Consider the following 18,141-nt stretch of genomic DNA (forward strand, 5'->3'; position numbering starts at 1 on the left):
CGACTCGGGCCTGAATGGTGGACTCCACATATTCCCATTGTCACAAAATAAAATAAAAACCATCCTTCAGAGGAACGCTTCTTTGTTCGACCCCCCCCCCCCACCCCCACCCCCCCAAGACAACAGTCATGTAGGCTCAGAAGCTGGTTATTAGCAAGTGACACAATTACCATGTCAACGGTCAGCCTGAGTAACCCCCCAACACCTTTTGATGTGATGTGAGTGGGAAGCGAAAGAGGTGAGTCTCCTGTGGATAACCCCCGCCTGTGCCCCTTTCACACACACACACCCCTTTACCACCCCCGCCCTCAGAACACGCAACCCCCCCCCCCCCCAGGCAAAGCTGTGGCCAGGCCCCTTCCTCAACAACAGGCCCTTATATTCTATTTATACCCAGACCCTAGGAGTGTCGCGCCAGCCATCTAAAAAATAAATAAAACCACTGCAGGAGGACAGACCCGAAGCCTATGTCGCTGAAATGTTACAAAGCTGACCAGCAAAAGTGGAAAGAGAGAAAACGTCCAGCTTGATTTGCTGTTCAGAAAATCCACTGCAATTGGATGGTAATTCCTGAGGAGTTGCATAACGTTTTTTCCTTTCAGTCCAAAAGGCCTAAAGCTCCCCCTCCCATTTATGGACCCATTTAATTCAACTAATAAGGTAGTCATTTCTGTTACTTATATGTTATTGCAAGAGCCTTTGAGGGGACCTGGAGATGGTCCTAAATCACCCCCTTGACCTGATACCAAATGTCAGGATCTGGTGTCCAAGCTGAAAACAGGAAATCCCAACATCTGTCACCCCCCATAGGGACCTAAATTAATTAGCAAGGCTGACAAAGACAAGAGATCGCTTCCCAATAGGCATCTGATCAACACCTCAGTTTCACCACCAGTTGCCTCGCCTGGAACTCCATGCATTTTTAAGTGATGTATAATGGATTTCAAAAGATGGATACATTCAGTGTAATAATACTAAACATCGCCCACTCCTTAGTACAATATTTCAGATCATCATCATGTGTCCATTCAGCGCATTTTAAACTAACCAATATATAATAGGGGCTATTAGATTGGTAAGACGCCTTCCCTTGCCCCGTTAAGAACTTTCTGGATGGTAAGCATTTTAAACTAGCCTGGGTCGGATACCGTCCAAAAGACAAAAAACTTCTGACAGGAATCGTTGGAAAAATAAACCACTGAAGAAGTACATTGAGTTCTTTCAAACAACGTATGATCCCTGCCACCACACGGATAATAAAGTCACAATAGCTAATGTGAAAACATGCCAACAATTGCTGAATAAAAAAATTAAAAGAAAACTTCAATGTCCATTTATACTCAATCTCAAGAAGTAAAACACGAAGTAGAAAATAACTGTAAATTGTACGGCACTTACCTGAGCATCTCAAACTTGGAGCCAAGACAATTGCCAGAAGAATTTTGAAAAGCTTGCTGAAAACACCACTATTTATCCTTGCCATGGTTCCACAAAGTGGACTCGAGCAATTTTATGAAACTTGACCTAGGAAAGTCTCATCCGAAACCCAATGCCGTACAGGTATCTAAGTTGTTGTCTTGGTAGCTTGGATTTCTGCTGAGGAAACCACTCAGAAATCCAGAAAAAAAAAGATGTATTTGTTCACCACTGAAGTGAATAAAAACTCAGGTGTGCAATAAATGAAACTCCTGTTTACGGGGGTTTCTCTTCAATATTAAAGCAAATTTCATTCCGTGCTTTCAGAGGTACAGCGTCGAGGCACTCACTATCCTTCCCAACTGTTGGCCGAGGTATCCTCGTTAAAAAAAAATCTGCTTGACGTAGTATGGTACTCTTTCACGTGGAGAGATGCAGCTGTGGACGGTATGTGGTTTGTGTTGTGGGTAAAGCGCCATCTACAGGCGAAATGTGTACGTTGCGCAACATTTTTCCGCGTTGTGTGCAATACAACATTCTTTGACAGGATTATTTTGCAGCACTTAAAAGCATGTAAACAAACGCAGTGAACAGCCTTCAGTGTTTCGACATTTACTGTATCACACAGCCATACTTTGTGACCACAGAGGTAAGAGTAGCCTAAACATTAAGTTGTTCAAACACTCTAAGAGTAACTAGGACGATTTCCTTTCAGAATAAAACACAAAAAAACAAAAAACAAGTGACCCATTTCCCAATTTATTTAATTTTAAATCATTAAAATTCATAGCAGTTAGCAGCAACACAAAGGCACAAAATATACTGCATATATTGGGTGTTTCTGTAAATGAACCATCGAATATGTCTCTGGTACAAAAATGTGACGCTTGTTTAGTAGTTCCACCTCACCGTCTCGATCAACAACTCAACGTGAATGAGGTGGATGCGCATTTACAACAGTGCAAATATATTCATATTGGTTTTAAATCAGCAGGTTACAAAAAATATCAATTTACGTAAAATGACATATTGCAGTGTGTGCATTCAAATGTCAACTGCTACACAACAATCATTAATGGGATTGAACAGAAAAAATATATTTACGAACAACTGTGAAACTTAAAAACGGAGGTAAGTTACTGAAGGTGAGTAACAAACAAATGTAGTATGTTTAAAAATATATTTATTTTAAATCCCCAATGATAAATACTGTCATGGGGCCATGGCAAGGAGACAAATCCATGCCAAGTGGGTCAGTTGATGTCATGAGATAAAAATATTGCAAGGTTTAAAATCAATGACCATGTGGAATAAAGTATTAATATCTATAAAGTATTAATTTCTATACTTCTATATATAAGTGAACCAAACATAAATTGTGGCATTTTATACAACAAAACAGTGCAATAATATAAAACCTTTCCTTTTGGAAATACAATCTAACCTTTGGTCAAAAGACTGAAAGTCATAAAAGTAAAATGGAAAAAAGGTACTTCCATTTCTGGCAATACATGAAAAACAAAGAAAAGTATCACATTACAGTATCAAAACATTTTACTTAAATTATAAATCTTTCTTGGTTTTAAATATTTATTGTTGATTAGATAAGACTTGCAACATCCAGGGCAGATGGTTAATTGCTAAAAAACTAGGCAAACGTAGCAAACACTCCCGAATGGATGACGACGAGTCCCACGTTTTACATGAATTTCCTGGTGAGAAGGTGAAAGTGTACTGCAACTAGTCGCAATGAAAAGGGGGAAACATAACAATATGGTCAAAGTTAAAGAAACAAGTAGCTGCGAGAAGGATGACATGGTTAAACAACAAGCCCCACTATGGAAAGGTCTTGTCCGCCTTTCACCTCGTAGGCTCCTTGAGTTTGTGGATGGAAGCACGTGCACGTGGACGTGCATAGATGGACCGCCCCTGACCTTCGTCTCGATCAACGCCACCGACAGGCCCCCTCTGTGAATCCCGGGAATGACGGCCAACTCTGAGAACTGAGAATTCCGGGTCTGGTTTGTTAACAGCCTGGGATCATTTGAGGATAGACAGAGCTGCTTCTCTGATACAGGACGCAGCTCTGTCAATGTCCTCTTTTGTCTGCTCGACGGTAACCACCACTCGGATCCTGCAGAGATAGTGGGCCGTCAAAACATACACAGTAATGGCATGGTTAATGTCGTCCTACAATAGCTGGTTTCTTTTAAGTCGATTGTCCCATTTGGTTAGATTATTTATATAGCCAGCGCAGAGATATTTAACCTTCTTCTAGGTGACCCCCCCAGCTGTTCCATGTATTTGATGTACTCCAGAGCAAGCCCATCTGATTAGACTTGTCAGTTAAACATCAAGTCCCTCATTAGTGAATCAGTCGCGTCTGCTGAGTGGTACAACAAAATTGTGAAAAGTCTGTGGGTCCCTGAGGTGAGAGTGGAATAGCTCTGAGCTAAAATAACCAACAGTTGAACTGTACCGATGCTAAGCCATTTAAAACTAACACTGCTAGCGCTTTTCAACGACATTAGACGTCTTTCAACGACAACTTCCAGTAGATAAATTAGGTGAACGATAATGACGTCATCAAATGATTTTTTTCACTTACGAAGGCGGAGGGAGAAACCGTTCCTCTTTGTCCAAGTACCGAGCTAGCGTGAGTGCGATCTGTTTCTCCAGACACTTGCCAAAAAAAGAACACGATAACCATTAAAAAATAAACCCCACACATGTTCAGTTCAGATCCAAGTACCGACAACTTTACTCGTCTCACAGTATAAATGGTATCCATGGATAGCTCCATCCACATGCAAACCTTTGAAATAAAAACGTTGCTTATTAAGAAACTACTGTTCTAAATATTTCATACAAATGTGGATCTCTTACGTAATCTACGATCCGGCGAAGCATCCTCACATCAGTTTCTCTGGATCCAGAGCTGCTCTCCAGTTGCAGATGAAGGGCAGGGGCGTACGACTCTCCTAATACCTTCATACCGGGAGTTCTGCGAAAGCGATTACGTCAACGGGAAATTCGCCCCAAACAGAGAATTCACAAGAGAATCAAGGGGTCTGTAGTGGAAAACATTTTCACCAAATCACGCAGTAACAATTTGAAATGCTGAATGGTCCCTTTAGGGATCCTTCAGCATCTAAAACAAATTCTCACAACATTGAAAGAAATACTGTTTGGGAGTCTTCAAGTCCCCTGAGAAGCCAACACTAAATTCATAATATCCATCATATATGGAGTTTGAAAGGCTCTCCCTATAGACTTCTGGGAACTCTCAGCAACCCTGTGATCATAACTCTAAACACAATTCCCAAGTCGCACCGCCGCAGTTTTCAGTTTTGGAAAGCTATTTACAAGGAAAGGAGGTGCTCTGTATGGTGTAATCACACGGTGTCCTTTGTTAACCTCCCAGTATATGGTGTCATATATTAACTTCTTATTCCATCCCTTTGAAACGTAACCGATTCTGTGCTCTGATATACAACCGAGTCCCCACAGAAGAGCAACAGCCAATGTAAGCAGGCTGGACCTGGAAACAAGACTTGATCCCTGAACTAGGAGGAGCTCTCTTATGATATATCCCATTTCCAGATGAGGGGAAGAGACGCTAAGCAGACACTATGGAATCTCAACATTTTCACAGACAGAATTCTTCACGGGAAACTTCAAGGTACGCAAGAGGCTGCTGTTATAGCTTTGTCTTCAGCTCAACGCACATGGAAAACCATGGGATCCCACACAGAGGCTAGGCAAACAGTTTTTTTTTATTGTGTATTATATGCCAGTTGGTTTGATTCCTGATTGGCTGGAAGCGTTGCTATATGAGACAGCGTAGCGGCACCAAGGTAACCTTGCTGTTAGAACTTCGGACCGAACGGTCATTGCATCAGATTCCTGAGCCGACAAGGTGAAAGAAACCAACTGTTCTACAGGTATGACAAAAACCTTTATTATAACTGTTGATACAGTGTTGATAACCGGTTATAACACCAAAAGGCACTGGAGGGGTGTGTGGTATATATACACGGCTAAAGGCTGCATCCAGACACTCAGTGTTCCCCCAAGGCCTGTTGCCAAAATAAACAACACGTTTGCTTCTATCAAGCCTGAAATACCCCCAGGCCTTGCACATAGATGTTGTAAACGACAACAACTGAATCCCAAAATGTGAACCTTAACAGACTGAACTTACCCTTGCAGTGCTTTGTGGACCTGTTCACACTTCTCCCTCAGGACAGAGAAAATGTCTACAACACAAAAGGAGGGAACCGTTCAGTGACCAGGGTATTTTCCTTTCTCCGACTGAAGCGCCAGGCGGGCCAAGCTCCTGCTGGCGTAGAGTAATTGGTTTACCTTGGCCGGCGCGTGGCGGCCGGCTTTTCAACAGGGAGTGAAACTGGGGTCTGCTCCACAGTGCACTAAAACACTCTGAGACACGCTTGACTGCACGAGTGTGCACATAAGCACACTGAGCTCACACACACACACACACACACACACACACACGCTCGTTTTACTCCACTTACGAAGACTTTGTATTCCCATTCAAACTCCCCTTTCCTCAAGACCCGACCTAAATCCCATCCTTGACATCTAAACCCAACCCACACTTAATTAGCCTATTATTTTTGTGTTTGTTCCCAGCCAAATCGTCCTTGTTAGCACATCCACCGGCCCTCCTGAGACACGTCCTTTACGGCAAATGATGTCCAGGTTGTGGACAGCCGTGAACGGGGTCAGAAACCCACGGCGTTTCAATGAAATCTAGGACAGTCGAAGAACGTCCAAAGTAAATCGATAACACAAACGCGTATGAAAATGACAAAATCCAGATTCCAATTATAAAATCGGGGCGATGAGGATAATTGGCAGCACAGGATGTGACGTGAATGAGGATGTGTTAAAGGATGTGTGTGTGAATGAGGAAGACTCCCTGTTAAAGGATGTGTGTGTGAATGAGGATGTGTTAAAGGATGTGTGTGTGAATGAGGATGTGTTAAAGGATGTGTGTGTGAATGAGGATGTGTTAAAGGATGTGTGTGTGAATGAGGATGTGTTAAAGGATGTGTGTGTGAATGAGGATGTGTTAAAGGATGTGTGTGTGTGCACCTGGGTCTTCCTCCATGATGTTCAGGGCCTCAATGGCAGCGGCAGCCAGCATGGGAGGAAGGGAAGCAGAGAAACAGTATCCTTGACCCGACAGACGCTGAGGAGCACAAAACACACCAGGGGTCAGGGGCATTTCAGTTGATCACGTTCAGTAAATTGGCACAAATCTTTAAAAAACACAACATGTTTTGGCTTTGTCAGTATTCCGGCGTCGTCAAAGATCAGCGAAGGGGTCTGAAATACTTTCGGAGGGAACTGTGGCCAAAGACAGCAGAACGGCTTCAAAACATTGTGCATGAGTTCTTTGTCTAAATTACGACGACTTCATGAAAAGAGTTAATATAGAAAGGTTAAATGTTCCAACAAGGAGAGCTGAAGTCATCGTAAGGACGTAACATGAATATACAGCGCACACATTGTATACAAGCATAAACAAGTTTTCCATCGATCAAAGCAGAGCTGAAAAAAATAAATTCTAGTGATCACTTAAATGTTGCATGCTTGGCCTGAGCTTGTTTGTGTGTTTGCATGCAAGATACAGTGAGGGGATCAAAACCAGTTCACACAGGGGCCCTTCAGTGCAAATTGTAAAAAGCTGATAATCAATACCTGATGGTCAATGACAAATGACCTTCCACAGCAGAAGCCACCTATGGACGCCACCGCATTCTCCATGTTGGCACTAATAAGGTCGATATCGTCAATCTGAAAACGACAAACAGGAAACCAGACGGAGGTTCAGTGAGGGATGTGGCCGATGTAAATATGCACAAATCACATTGGCAAACAGAAATGTCCAGGTCCTGTGAAACCAAATACAGATATTTTTTTTTAGAACTGAGTATACGAACCAGGTGAGCGAAATAAACTGTGAGAAAGCCATCAGGCCATTCCCTTGATATTTGTGAATTAATTAACATGATCCTTCTAACTACGCAATAAGAGGGTTGGCAGGGTGTGGGGTTCTACTCACGTTGACCCCAAAATGTTCAGTGACCCCGCGGCCATGCTCTCCCAGCACCCCGAATGACATGCTCTCTTCCAGGAAGATGCGGACCTTGTACTTGTACTTCAACTTCACCTGGCAGCCGATAGAAATGTGAGATGGAGGAGTTCGTCAGCTCTACTCTGTTATAGCTAGCAAAAAACCTGGCCCATATTCCCAAAGTAAAAAGAGGCGCTCATTAATATATATCGGTGCTACGATAGACTTTTCGATAAAACGTAAGATTTTTATTCTTTATATAACACGTCTTAAATGAGCAACATCGTCATGAAATATCACACACAACACCCATGACAACACCCATGACAACACCCATGACAACACCCATGACAACACCCATGACAACACCCATGGAACAACTGGTCGGCTGAACTTGACAGTCCTTGTCACATAGTCAACCATCAGTAATAGCGTCACTGGGCGCCTCACCAGGGCCGGAAGGGGACAGACATCTGCAGTGTTTATATACAGTCCCTCCACCACCACGAACCTCCTGGTCACTCGGGCCTTCCGAGGATTCTACAGCGGAGGAGAGGAGAGGGATGAGCTGGATGATGCCGACACAAAAAAATTTATGCATTCCACACATACACACACAAGTTGCCTCCCAAATGTCACTCAATGCGCATTACCCACAGGCCCTCCCAGCCTCTCGTCACCCACCAGGCTTTAACCTACACTAACAGAGGTGAGGCGAGTGCTATGAGAGTGTCCTTGGACCACCGAGCCAAAGGGGTCTTCCACCTTCCTACTTCCTTCCAAAATGTAGGTCCGTCGTCAGCATTGACACAATATGGCATCAGGCCTGATCACACCAACCTTCTGATCCTCAATCTCCTGCTCTTTGAGCAGCCTCTCCAGATCCTCCATATCGTTGTGTTTAAAGTACTTGATGAAACTGCGTGAGGCTTGGAGACCCTTTTGTATGGAGAAACATGCCGCTTCGTCCCTAAAAACATAATAAATGAAAATAATTGAAAAATGCTTTTTGGAGCCTTAATTCAAGCGGGACTATGTAGCTTGTTTAAAGAAAAGGGAGAGAACACTTACACAAACACTATGTCACCTCTCTTGGAGTAGGCAGGTATTGCGCTCGCTATAGTGGCAAATCCATAGGAGTAGATGATGGCCTCCTCGGTTCTCATGAATTTCGCCAAACGATCCTCTAACTCCAAGTGGACATCTGAAATTGTTCACCATAAATAAAATCAAAACTTCAGCTAGGTAGGAGGCCACTGCAACAAAAAACGGACACAGATGTACAGACCGACATGCCTCGGGTCAACATTTTGCGGCAGTTTCTCCCCATTTGAGAAATGGGGGACATCTTGTATCTGTCTGGAAGTTCTCAAAAAGAGGAGAGCCGGGCTGCGGTTAAAATCGGAGCATGTGTCTTGGTGACTCACCAAATGTTCCATAGAAACCTCTTGGGCCACAGGTACCGACACCATATTTCTTGAGAGAAGCCAAAGCCTTTTGCTGTCAGAGAAGGATGATAATTAAATTACTGATTTTTTATACACAAAACTAGAAATGTGAGTATGTAGAATTGCACCCTGCCAATATTTAGAGAAAAATGAATTGCATCAGAATGGCTAATGGTTTAGATAATAAAATAAAAATGTCTGCTTATTCTCAAGATAGTACCAACCTTTACTCGCTCATTGTCAAGGAGACCCAAGAAGTTAAAAGAAGCAAAGTTTATGCACTGTTTCCCATTCACAACAATGTTGTGGCTTGGTGGCCTGTAAAATAAAACAATGCCATTAGCTGAAAACAAAAAAAGGTTTACAATATATACAAATGCAGTCTTTGAGACAGGAGAGATACAAAAAGTTGGGACACTGTGTAAAATGTAAATAAAAACAGAATGCAACGATGTGCAAATCATTTAAACCATATATTCAATAGAAAATAGTACAAAGACAACATATCAAATGTTGAAACTGAGAACAGTTATTGTTTCTTGAAAAATATATACACCCACCTTGAATTTGATGTCAGCAACATTTAAAAAAAAGTTGGGACAGAGGCAACAAAAAACTGTATAAGTGTAATGCTAAAAAACTAAATCTGGTAGAATATAACACAACTAATTAAATCAATTGGCAACAGGTCAGTAACATGATTGGGTATTAAAAGATCATTACAGAGATCTTTTAATCTCTGGATGGGTCTGTCAGAAGTGAGGATGGGGAAGAGTTCACCACTCTGTGAAAGACAGCAAAGGCAAATAGTGCAACAATTTAAGAATAATGTTACTGAATGTAAATTTGCAAAGAGTTTGGGGATCTCATTATAATCCCCAAAACTCATAATATCGTTAAAAGATTCAGAGAATCCGGAAAATGTCTGTACGCAAGGGACAGAGACCAATATTGGATGACTGCATTAAAAAACCTGATTCTGTTGTGGAAATCACTGCATGAGCTCATGAATACTTCCGAAAACCATTTTCTGTGAATAGAGTATGTTGCTGCATCCACCAATACAAGTTTAAACTCTACCATACAAAGAAGAAACCATATAGAAACAAGATCCAGAAACCCCGGTGCCATCTCAAGCTAAGTTAAGAAGAACTGAGTGCAAAACTGTCTAACAAATCAAAATGTGGGCTAAAGGGGAGAGGGACGAGCCAGCTTGTTATCAGCACACAGTTCAAAAGCCAGCATCTGTGATGGTATGGGGGTGCGTTACTGCACATGGCATGGGTGACTTGCACATCTGTGAAGACACTGTTAATGCTGAACAATATTTACAGGTTTGGGAGCAACATATGCTACCGCCCAGACGTCTTTTTCAGAGAAGGCCTTGCTTATTTAAGCAAGACAATACCAAACCATTCTGCACGTATTACAACAGCATGGCTCTGTAGTAAAAGAGTCCGGTGCTAAACTGACCTGCCTGCATTCCTGTCACCCATTGAAGACATTTGGCGCATTATGAAATGGAAAATACGAAAAAGGAGACCCCGAACTATTAAGCAGCGGAAATCCTATATCAAGCAAGAATGAGAAAACATTTCACCTTCAAAAGCACCGCAATGGGCCCACCCAGTTCCAATACAGAGTATTGTTAAAACAGAAGTGATGCAACGCAGTGGTAAAAATGCCTCTGTCCCAACTTTTTTGAAACATGTTGCTGGCATCAAATTCAAATTGGGCATGCATTTTTCCAAAAACAATAACATTTCTCAGTTCCAAAATTTGATATGTGGTCGTTGTACTATTTTCAATGAAATATATGTATATGTGCACATCATTGCATTCTGGTTTTATTTGCATTTTACGCAGCATCCCAACTTTTTTGAAAACAAGGTTGTAGAAAGATAGTGCTGAGGTAATGTTTAGTAGAAAGAAAACAGAACTGTTAAAAAAAAAAAAACTCTGTTACAAAATGTTTTCTATGGTGTGTCTGATTGAATATGACCAGGGTACAAATTTCAATATTGTCGGGAAGTTCAAAGCAAAGCTAAACATCTGGTAGAAAACTTAAAAAGACGTTACAGTACATGGGTGATCTTTCATTGCACTTCAAAATAGCCAAGGAATTACGCTTACCCAGAGACAATGTCATAATTCATGGAGGGATGGTCTTTGGAAACAGGAGGGACAAGGGGCTCTGGTTGCCATTCTTCAATCAAGTCCTCTTTTTCCTGTTACAGACAAACATGACAGAAGTAAGACCTTGTGCCAGGAGCAGGTTTCATAGAGAATTGCCATGCAGAACCTCACGCAGCCCCAGGTATGGTAAACAATCTTCCTTCACCTTTTCTGTGAGGTCAGAACGCTCCTGTAGTTTATAGGTCTTTGAAAACAGGAGTCTGACGATCCATAAGATGAGGATGCCCTCCAGGATGAGATGGTAAGCAGGCGCCTGAGGGGAGAAATTGGCACATTCTAGGTCCATCGCACTCACTTTTCCCAACTGCCGGTGTTGAAACGCAACAATGTTGGTTTTAAACACCATAGTCACAAAAGATATTACTCCCAGGCAAAATACTTGGTTTTACTGTAGCAGCTGTGACATTTCCAGATCTTGACCCTACTGGGTTCAACTGCTGCCTCAGTTCATTGCTGCTAGAAGACAACTAGCTCTCACCGGAAAATGGTAATCATGCTTATCAACCCCAGAATGATAACAGTATTTAATAGAGGTTTTAAAACCTTTTCTTGCCCTGGGACTTCCACCCAGGCCATAACTCAAACCAGGGACTGCTAAGTCATTTAGCAGATGCTCCTATCCAAAGCGACTTACTGTAGTGAGTGAGCATACATGTTCATACTATTTCATACCCACCCACCAAATCACTCTGCTTACCTGCATTAAAAAAAAAATCACTGAATACTTTGGTTTTACACTGAACTCAATTTTACATATTTTTGTTGTTGTTGAATATTTAGACTTGTTTTCCCCTTTCGCTCCCTTCCAAATAACATTAACTTTGTATCAATATACAAACCACTTTTCACAGTAATACTGACATGATTCAAACAGTCATTTTTGTTTGGTTCTTCCATCTTCAAGGGTTGTTAGCCAAACATAAAATATATTTTTTACATTTTTTGTCTAAACAAATATATTGGAGAGATCTGGCCGAGAACTCCCTTCAATATCTTTACGGACACCTGGGGTCTTTGACATCCCTGGTCTAATCTTCACCCTCCCTTTCCCTCAAACCATGAAAAAGTATATATTTTTTGTGTAGCCTACTAAAAATAACTACCAAAAGGTGATCTACCGAATTGTAGCTAACATGTTCCAATAATACCTGTTAGGTACGAACGTCTGTAACACACTTTTAATGTCATTATTTAGCTAAAATTAGGGGTCTTCATCACCAAGACTAAACTGTCATGATAAAATCTCAACACTCAAACCTCAAGTTCTCTAATGATCAATGAAATTGGAACAAACTTTTCATAAAAACTGTCAAGGTACGTTCTCGAGATGGATCAGTTAAAAGAAACATTTATTATGGGGGTTTCGCAACGAAGGTAATGGAAACCGTATGTAAAGGAAGTTCGTGCTTTGTGTTATATCTTCACAGCTCACTTCCTATTCATTTCAAGAAACGCCTTTGCAGGAGTTTCACTGCGGTTGGCCAATTCGGTGAGCACTCCTGAAACGAAAGGCTATTTGCTAAAATGTTCTGTCAATCATGTCTGAAAATATGTACAACACTTCCTGAACTACAGGGAGTTTATCGTTAATCTCTTTTTACAGGGATTAAAATCCAAACAACATAAGAGACTATGTTTTGTTAAGTAGCGGAACAGAATACATACACAACTTCAAACCAAAAGCCTTTAAATACAAATAAATTACCTCGTAGAGTGCTTGTACCATCTCTACTAACACCCACTGTTGCCCCGACGCCATCTTGGTTACGTGATCACATGGTCAACGTCATCATCGATAAATGAATATGCTCGCGCCCTCTAGCGAGAGTGTAGTAGAAGTAACAGCTGGAAACCAGACTCTACCGTAACTTCGGTCCTCGAGTACCCCCAACCGTAAAAATGTTTTTATTGTAGCCCCAAGACAAATACACCTGATTCAAGTGGTCAACTAATAAGCAGGTTCTCATTCAGTTGAACTGTTAATGCTATTCCAGGATACTGTGCGTAGACCGGAGTTGGGAACCACTGCTCAAATCTAATATTATTTTCCAAAATAAGCAATACATTTTCCTGAAGAAATGTTGGAAAAACAGAAAATATTAATCATTCCAATTCCTAGAGACCATTATCTCCCACAACATCAGGTGGGAGGTCATCAGCATTCACCAAAAACACACTCAAGCGGCTGAACAACTTGCAGCAGATGGAGAGGACAGTCAATCCTGATCGGATTTTAGGCCACAATCGTGGAGTCCATCCTTAACTCCTCAATCTCCGTCTGGTTTGGGACATGTCTGCCCGGAGTAGGGATGACGGCAATGTATTGTCTGGTCCACAGAAAGGGTCATCGACCTGGCCATCTGTCCTGCCTGACCCCGGGTCATGAAAGGAGGTGTGCCGGCAACATCTCCCCGGTCTCAACATCGCTCTGAAGACCCTCTTTCAGCCAATGCAGTGCAGGCGGGGAGTGCATGTTGATCAAGACACAAAACATCCTGCCCCCTAAGCATGTTTCCTCTGTTCCGAGTCCCTTAGCAAAAGAGCATATGACACCATGTAACTTTTAAATCCATGTATACTATACACTCATTGGCTTGCTCTTATGAAAAATCAGGGGGAATAGTTTTGGAATTGCACTAAACTGAACACAAGTGGAACTAACGTGAAGCAGGAGCAACTATCTTAATTGTATGGGAAGTTGATTAAAGCCATGTTTACAGAAGTCTTTGACAAATGGTAATGACATGTTTAAACAAAAGCCTTGGCTTAAGAAAATAGTGATGACACATTACTTTTTTGCCTGCATGCTTGTTTATTGTGACTGAGCTTGATTGAGACCAGATATAAGATGTACAATTTTCGATCAAAAACAGATGTTTCCAACATGTGATTAAAAACCTCAAGGCAGGATATATTTGCAAGCTTCCCCGTTTCCTTAAAATCAAACTGTCATAGCTATGGCTCTTGGGGTGGATCTTGTAGTTTGTTTCCAGGAGTAGCCTACAACAGACTGCACCCAAGAGAGTTTCTTCCCCAGTGAGCAATTATAATGAGTTATTATAGCAGACGGTTTAAAATACACGGTAACCTTGAATTGTTGTAGGCAACTATTACTGTTTTGAGCATGCTAGTTTTTAAAAGCATGGTCATTACTTTTCATAGGAAATTATAGTTACTGATAACACATTTTCCATTCAAAACAACTTAATTCCAGTACAAAAAAGACGTGCGTACCAAACAGAACTGATATGTACTGGGGACTGGATTAACGATCAACCAGTCAATAGTGCCGCACGATTGTTTCGAAGTTGGTCGAAACTCACTCTAGTGGTCGCGTCCGACCACAGTTGTTAACCCTCACAATAACTCTGAACCTTTTCCCAAGCTTAACCTCACTCTCATAACCTGCTACATATTTTCATATTAAGTTAACATTACCTCTCACATGTATTCACCTAACCTACCACTTAAAGTATCCACATCTAACACGATAGCCATCTGTGGCATCAAACTACTAGCATCACCAAAGACGTAACGTGAACTGGGCGCGGCATGTGGTAACCGATTTTAGTGTCCCTGGTTCAGTTCAATAACAAATACCACCTATGGTGGCCCTGAAGTGCAAAACACAACAACAAATACGAAAACACTTCAAAACACAACGCCAAATAGGAAAACAACGCCAAATAGGAAAACACAACGACATTAACTTCTAACGGAAAAGGTAGGGCCTATCTAGCAGAGGACGGAACGGAACCTCCTGATTGGACAGAAGGACCGCCTGTCTTTTAACAGGAAGGAGGGGTGAAAAACACGGAAAAGCGCCTATTTTCAAAACATGAGTACTCCCGAAGATACTTTCGCTATTATAATGAATTATTTTGATGCAGGGCATACATACGACGTGGTAGTTGATATGTTGTCAACCAATCACAACATCAGGATGATTATACGCACGGGTTGTACAGAAGGAACAACTATTCACAACTGGATGAGGTGAGACGTGCCATCCTTACAGAGCTGCATGGACCAGGGCAACTATTCCGCTATCGGACTATGTGGCAAGTACAGCAAAAACACAAGCTACGTATTAAACGACACACAGTGATGAGACTGCTGAAGCAACTAAATCCACAAAGAACGGATGCGAGAACAAGCCGGAGGTTTGTGAGGCGTACATATCACTCCATGGGTCCAAACTACATTTGGCATGTAGATGGATACGATAAGCTGAAACCCTTTGGCTTGACCCTCTCAGGATGTATAATTTAGTTGTTAGATGATAAAGATACTAAAACAATGTTGACTTTTCCTTTTCAGAAAAAGCGACTGCTGTGTCCCTAGAGGATGTCCTGCTGTTTGCTACAGGGCTCGCATCACTTCCACCTGCTGGAATAACACCACTACCATGCATCGAGTTCTTACCAAATTCGCCATTCCCTATGTCAAACACCTGTGCAAATGCCCTAAAGCTCCTTTTCCTTGAGACCTACAGTGTCTTTTAGACAAACATGGAGTTTTGCTTACAGAATTCTCCAGGCTTTGGGTGCATTTAATGCTGTGCCAAGTCTGGATTTTGCCCAGTCTTAAATCTGTAGTTTATAAAGCATAAGAGTGCATGCTCAGTTCTAAGTATTTTAATGTGTATTATTTCTGTTCATTACTTTGTTCAATGAAAAATCACAGACATTTTTTTAAGTACAGGTCACATTACAAGTAACAGTAAAATTGTACTCAGCTAAAATGTATGTAGTTTCACATTTGAAACAGTGTATAACATGTTGTGCTTGCAAACAAGCTTGTTAACAATACCTCTTGAAAAGAACCACGTTTCTTTGGTTGTTCAGACCTACAATTGACACACAGTTAACTCGATGGTGAATCCGAAAATAAACAAATATAGTTTGAGAGTTACATTTGAGTTTAATGTATGTCTCCACTCTGATATGACACTGCATATACTGAACTCCACTTGCCAAACATGATACTCAAACAGCTAAGCCACATTTGAGAATGTTTTCCTTTAACATCTGGCCTTTAAGAGTGGGCTGCAGTAGACCATATTTATAGGCCAGCTATTTCTTTCAAGGTGACATAAAGTTCTGAGGCTGACTCCCACTTTTGTGGCTGCTGTAATCCATTTCGCTCAACAGTCTGTTGAAGATATTCCTGGATGTCTGGATCACTGCATCAATGAAGAGTTTGCCTTGACTCTGGAAACGTATCCAGTCCTTTGAACCAAACCTGCATAGTGACACAATAATTTACCATAAAGGGAAAACATGACTTCAAATCCAAATGTATTTCCAATAATATGTGTGGTGCAATTTATGCTTTAATACACATTACATATTTTTGTGAGAATGGATATAGTCAAGTCATTGTCAGTTGATATGAGAGGTAAGAGATAGAGTTCGTCTAGTTCCCCCAGGACATGATGGATGTCTGGAGAGTGTAATCCTGTGCTTATTCCAGAGGTCTGTGCTCTCATCCAGGTCTTTTTGCAGAACATTACTGAAGCAGAATCTCAATAAGTCCTTAAGTTCATGGCTGCCATTAAAGTGTCCAGAGTCTCTCAGGTCTCCAAACAGGTCCATCCAAAATTGAGCCCTAGGAATACAATTGAAAGTTAGGCTACTTATTTTACACAAGAGCACAAGATTATAACTATTGAATAACTATATAAAGTAAAGTAGGCTACAACAAAACACATTAATGTTGCTGCTGCCAATATCAGCAAAATAAATCTGATAGTGTGAATGCATAGGTGGAAAGGCACTGCATGACCCCTCAATAATGCATGAGTGGATATGACTGCAGCAGAGGGCAGCACCTGTCAATTAGGCTACCTGAGATCTCAGAAACACAAGGAGAGTGAGCGCTGTCAGACAAAATGATTAACACATAACAGGAAGATATTTTTATGCAGTCTGTTGTGCTATAAAGTGATTTCAGTCCACGGGCACAACCTATTAAAGCTACATCGTCCAGTTTTATGTGGCCAGCTGCTTTTATCAGGATGATAATATGCAAATATACATAACTATATGTCCGTGGTAACAGCAAATACATATTGGACCTTTTTGAAAGGTCTATTTGAAACTTTATTGTTACCTAATTCAATCGAATTAGCAGTTTATAGCGTGATCAGGCATGACATTAACGTGATTACCATCTACTATTTTATATTCATTTGGGAAAGATTAGAGCCCACCCAGACTGTTTTACCTGCTGCAATACTTTTTTATTTGACTGAAATCAGTTTTTGGCAGATGAACACTTTTTGCTGTAACACAATTACACTTATAAGCGGCCGCAGTCTATATGCTCGTGTCTGAGGGTACACTGTATTGCAGCCATGGTGCCATTTTCAGTCCCATGGTCTGTAGTGTTCTCGCATCCGTTCCTTGTGGATTTAGTTGCTTCAGCAGTCTCATCACTGTGTGTCGTTTAATACGTAGCTTGTGTTTTTGCTGTACTTGCCACATAGTCCGATAGCGGAATAGTTGCCCTGGTCCATGCAGCTCTGTAAGGATGGCACGTCTCACCTCATCCAGTTGTGAATAGTTGTTCCTTCTGTACAACCCGTGCGTATAATCATCCTGATGTTGTGATTGGTTGACAACATATCAACTACCACGTCGTATGTATGCCCTGCATCAAAATAATTCATTATAATAGCGAAAGTATCTTCGGGAGTACTCATGTTTTGAAAATAGGCGCTTTTCCGTGTTTTTCACCCCTCCTTCCTGTTAAAAGACAGGCGGTCCTTCTGTCCAATCAGGAGGTTCCGTTCCGTCCTCTGCTAGATAGGCCCTACCTTTTCCGTTAGAAGTTAATGTCGTTGTGTTTTCCTATTTGGCGTTGTGTTTTCCTATTTGGCGTTGTGTTTTCCTATTTGGCGTTGTGTTTTCCTATTTGGCGTTGTGTTTTCCTATTTGGCGTTGTGTTTTGCACTTCAGGGCCACCGTAATT

General features: G+C 41.5%; 2 protein-coding genes across 4 annotated transcripts in view; both read right to left on the reverse strand.

Moving 5' to 3' along the window:
- The window catches only part of ror2 (receptor tyrosine kinase-like orphan receptor 2), a 66,933-nt gene extending 65,143 nt beyond the window's left edge, over positions 1-1,790 (reverse strand). For both annotated transcript variants that reach the window (XM_010887494.5, XM_010887493.5), the window contains exon 1: positions 1,399-1,790. In XM_010887494.5, coding sequence (XP_010885796.3) covers positions 1,399-1,483 — 85 coding nt within the window. In that variant the 5' untranslated portion in view covers positions 1,484-1,790. The remainder of the gene's footprint in view (positions 1-1,398) is intronic.
- A 365-nt stretch (positions 1,791-2,155) lies between these two features.
- Positions 2,156-13,050, reverse strand: sptlc1 (serine palmitoyltransferase, long chain base subunit 1). Of its 2 annotated transcripts, XM_010887492.5 has the most exons (15): positions 12,872-13,046; positions 11,312-11,419; positions 11,104-11,198; positions 9,195-9,288; positions 8,950-9,022; positions 8,594-8,726; positions 8,363-8,492; positions 7,973-8,062; positions 7,511-7,618; positions 7,147-7,242; positions 6,538-6,634; positions 5,621-5,675; positions 4,303-4,420; positions 4,025-4,098; positions 2,156-3,550 (listed from the first exon to the last, which is right to left on the reverse strand). In XM_010887492.5, exons 1-15 carry the CDS (start codon positions 12,923-12,925, stop codon positions 3,457-3,459), a joined length of 1,419 nt encoding a protein of 472 aa, XP_010885794.1. In that variant the 5' UTR covers positions 12,926-13,046; the 3' UTR covers positions 2,156-3,456. The 2 variants fall into 2 exon arrangements, 1 of the variants encoding a protein (XP_010885794.1); XR_828724.5 differs by lacking the exons at positions 2,156-3,550; positions 4,025-4,098 and adding an exon at positions 5,782-5,896 and having other exon boundaries at positions 4,399-4,420; positions 12,872-13,050.
- Between the last annotated feature and the right edge of the window lie 5,091 nt (positions 13,051-18,141).

This window comes from Esox lucius, chromosome 23 (assembly GCF_011004845.1).
Source record: "Esox lucius isolate fEsoLuc1 chromosome 23, fEsoLuc1.pri, whole genome shotgun sequence".
In the NCBI taxonomy this organism is placed as follows: Eukaryota; Metazoa; Chordata; class Actinopteri; order Esociformes; family Esocidae; genus Esox; species Esox lucius.

Excerpts from the sequence above, each read along its gene's own strand:
- sptlc1 (XM_010887492.5), bottom strand. The coding sequence starts at position 12,925 with ATGGCGTCGGGGCAACAGTGGGTGTTAGTAGAGATGGTACAAGCACTC. Across the intron at positions 9,023-9,194 it reads TTGACAATGAGCGAGTAAAG|CAAAAGGCTTTGGCTTCTCT; the intron begins GTTGGTACTATC and ends CTTCTCTGACAG. Across the intron at positions 8,493-8,593 it reads AGAGGTGACATAGTGTTTGT|GGACGAAGCGGCATGTTTCT; the intron begins GTAAGTGTTCTC and ends TTATGTTTTTAG.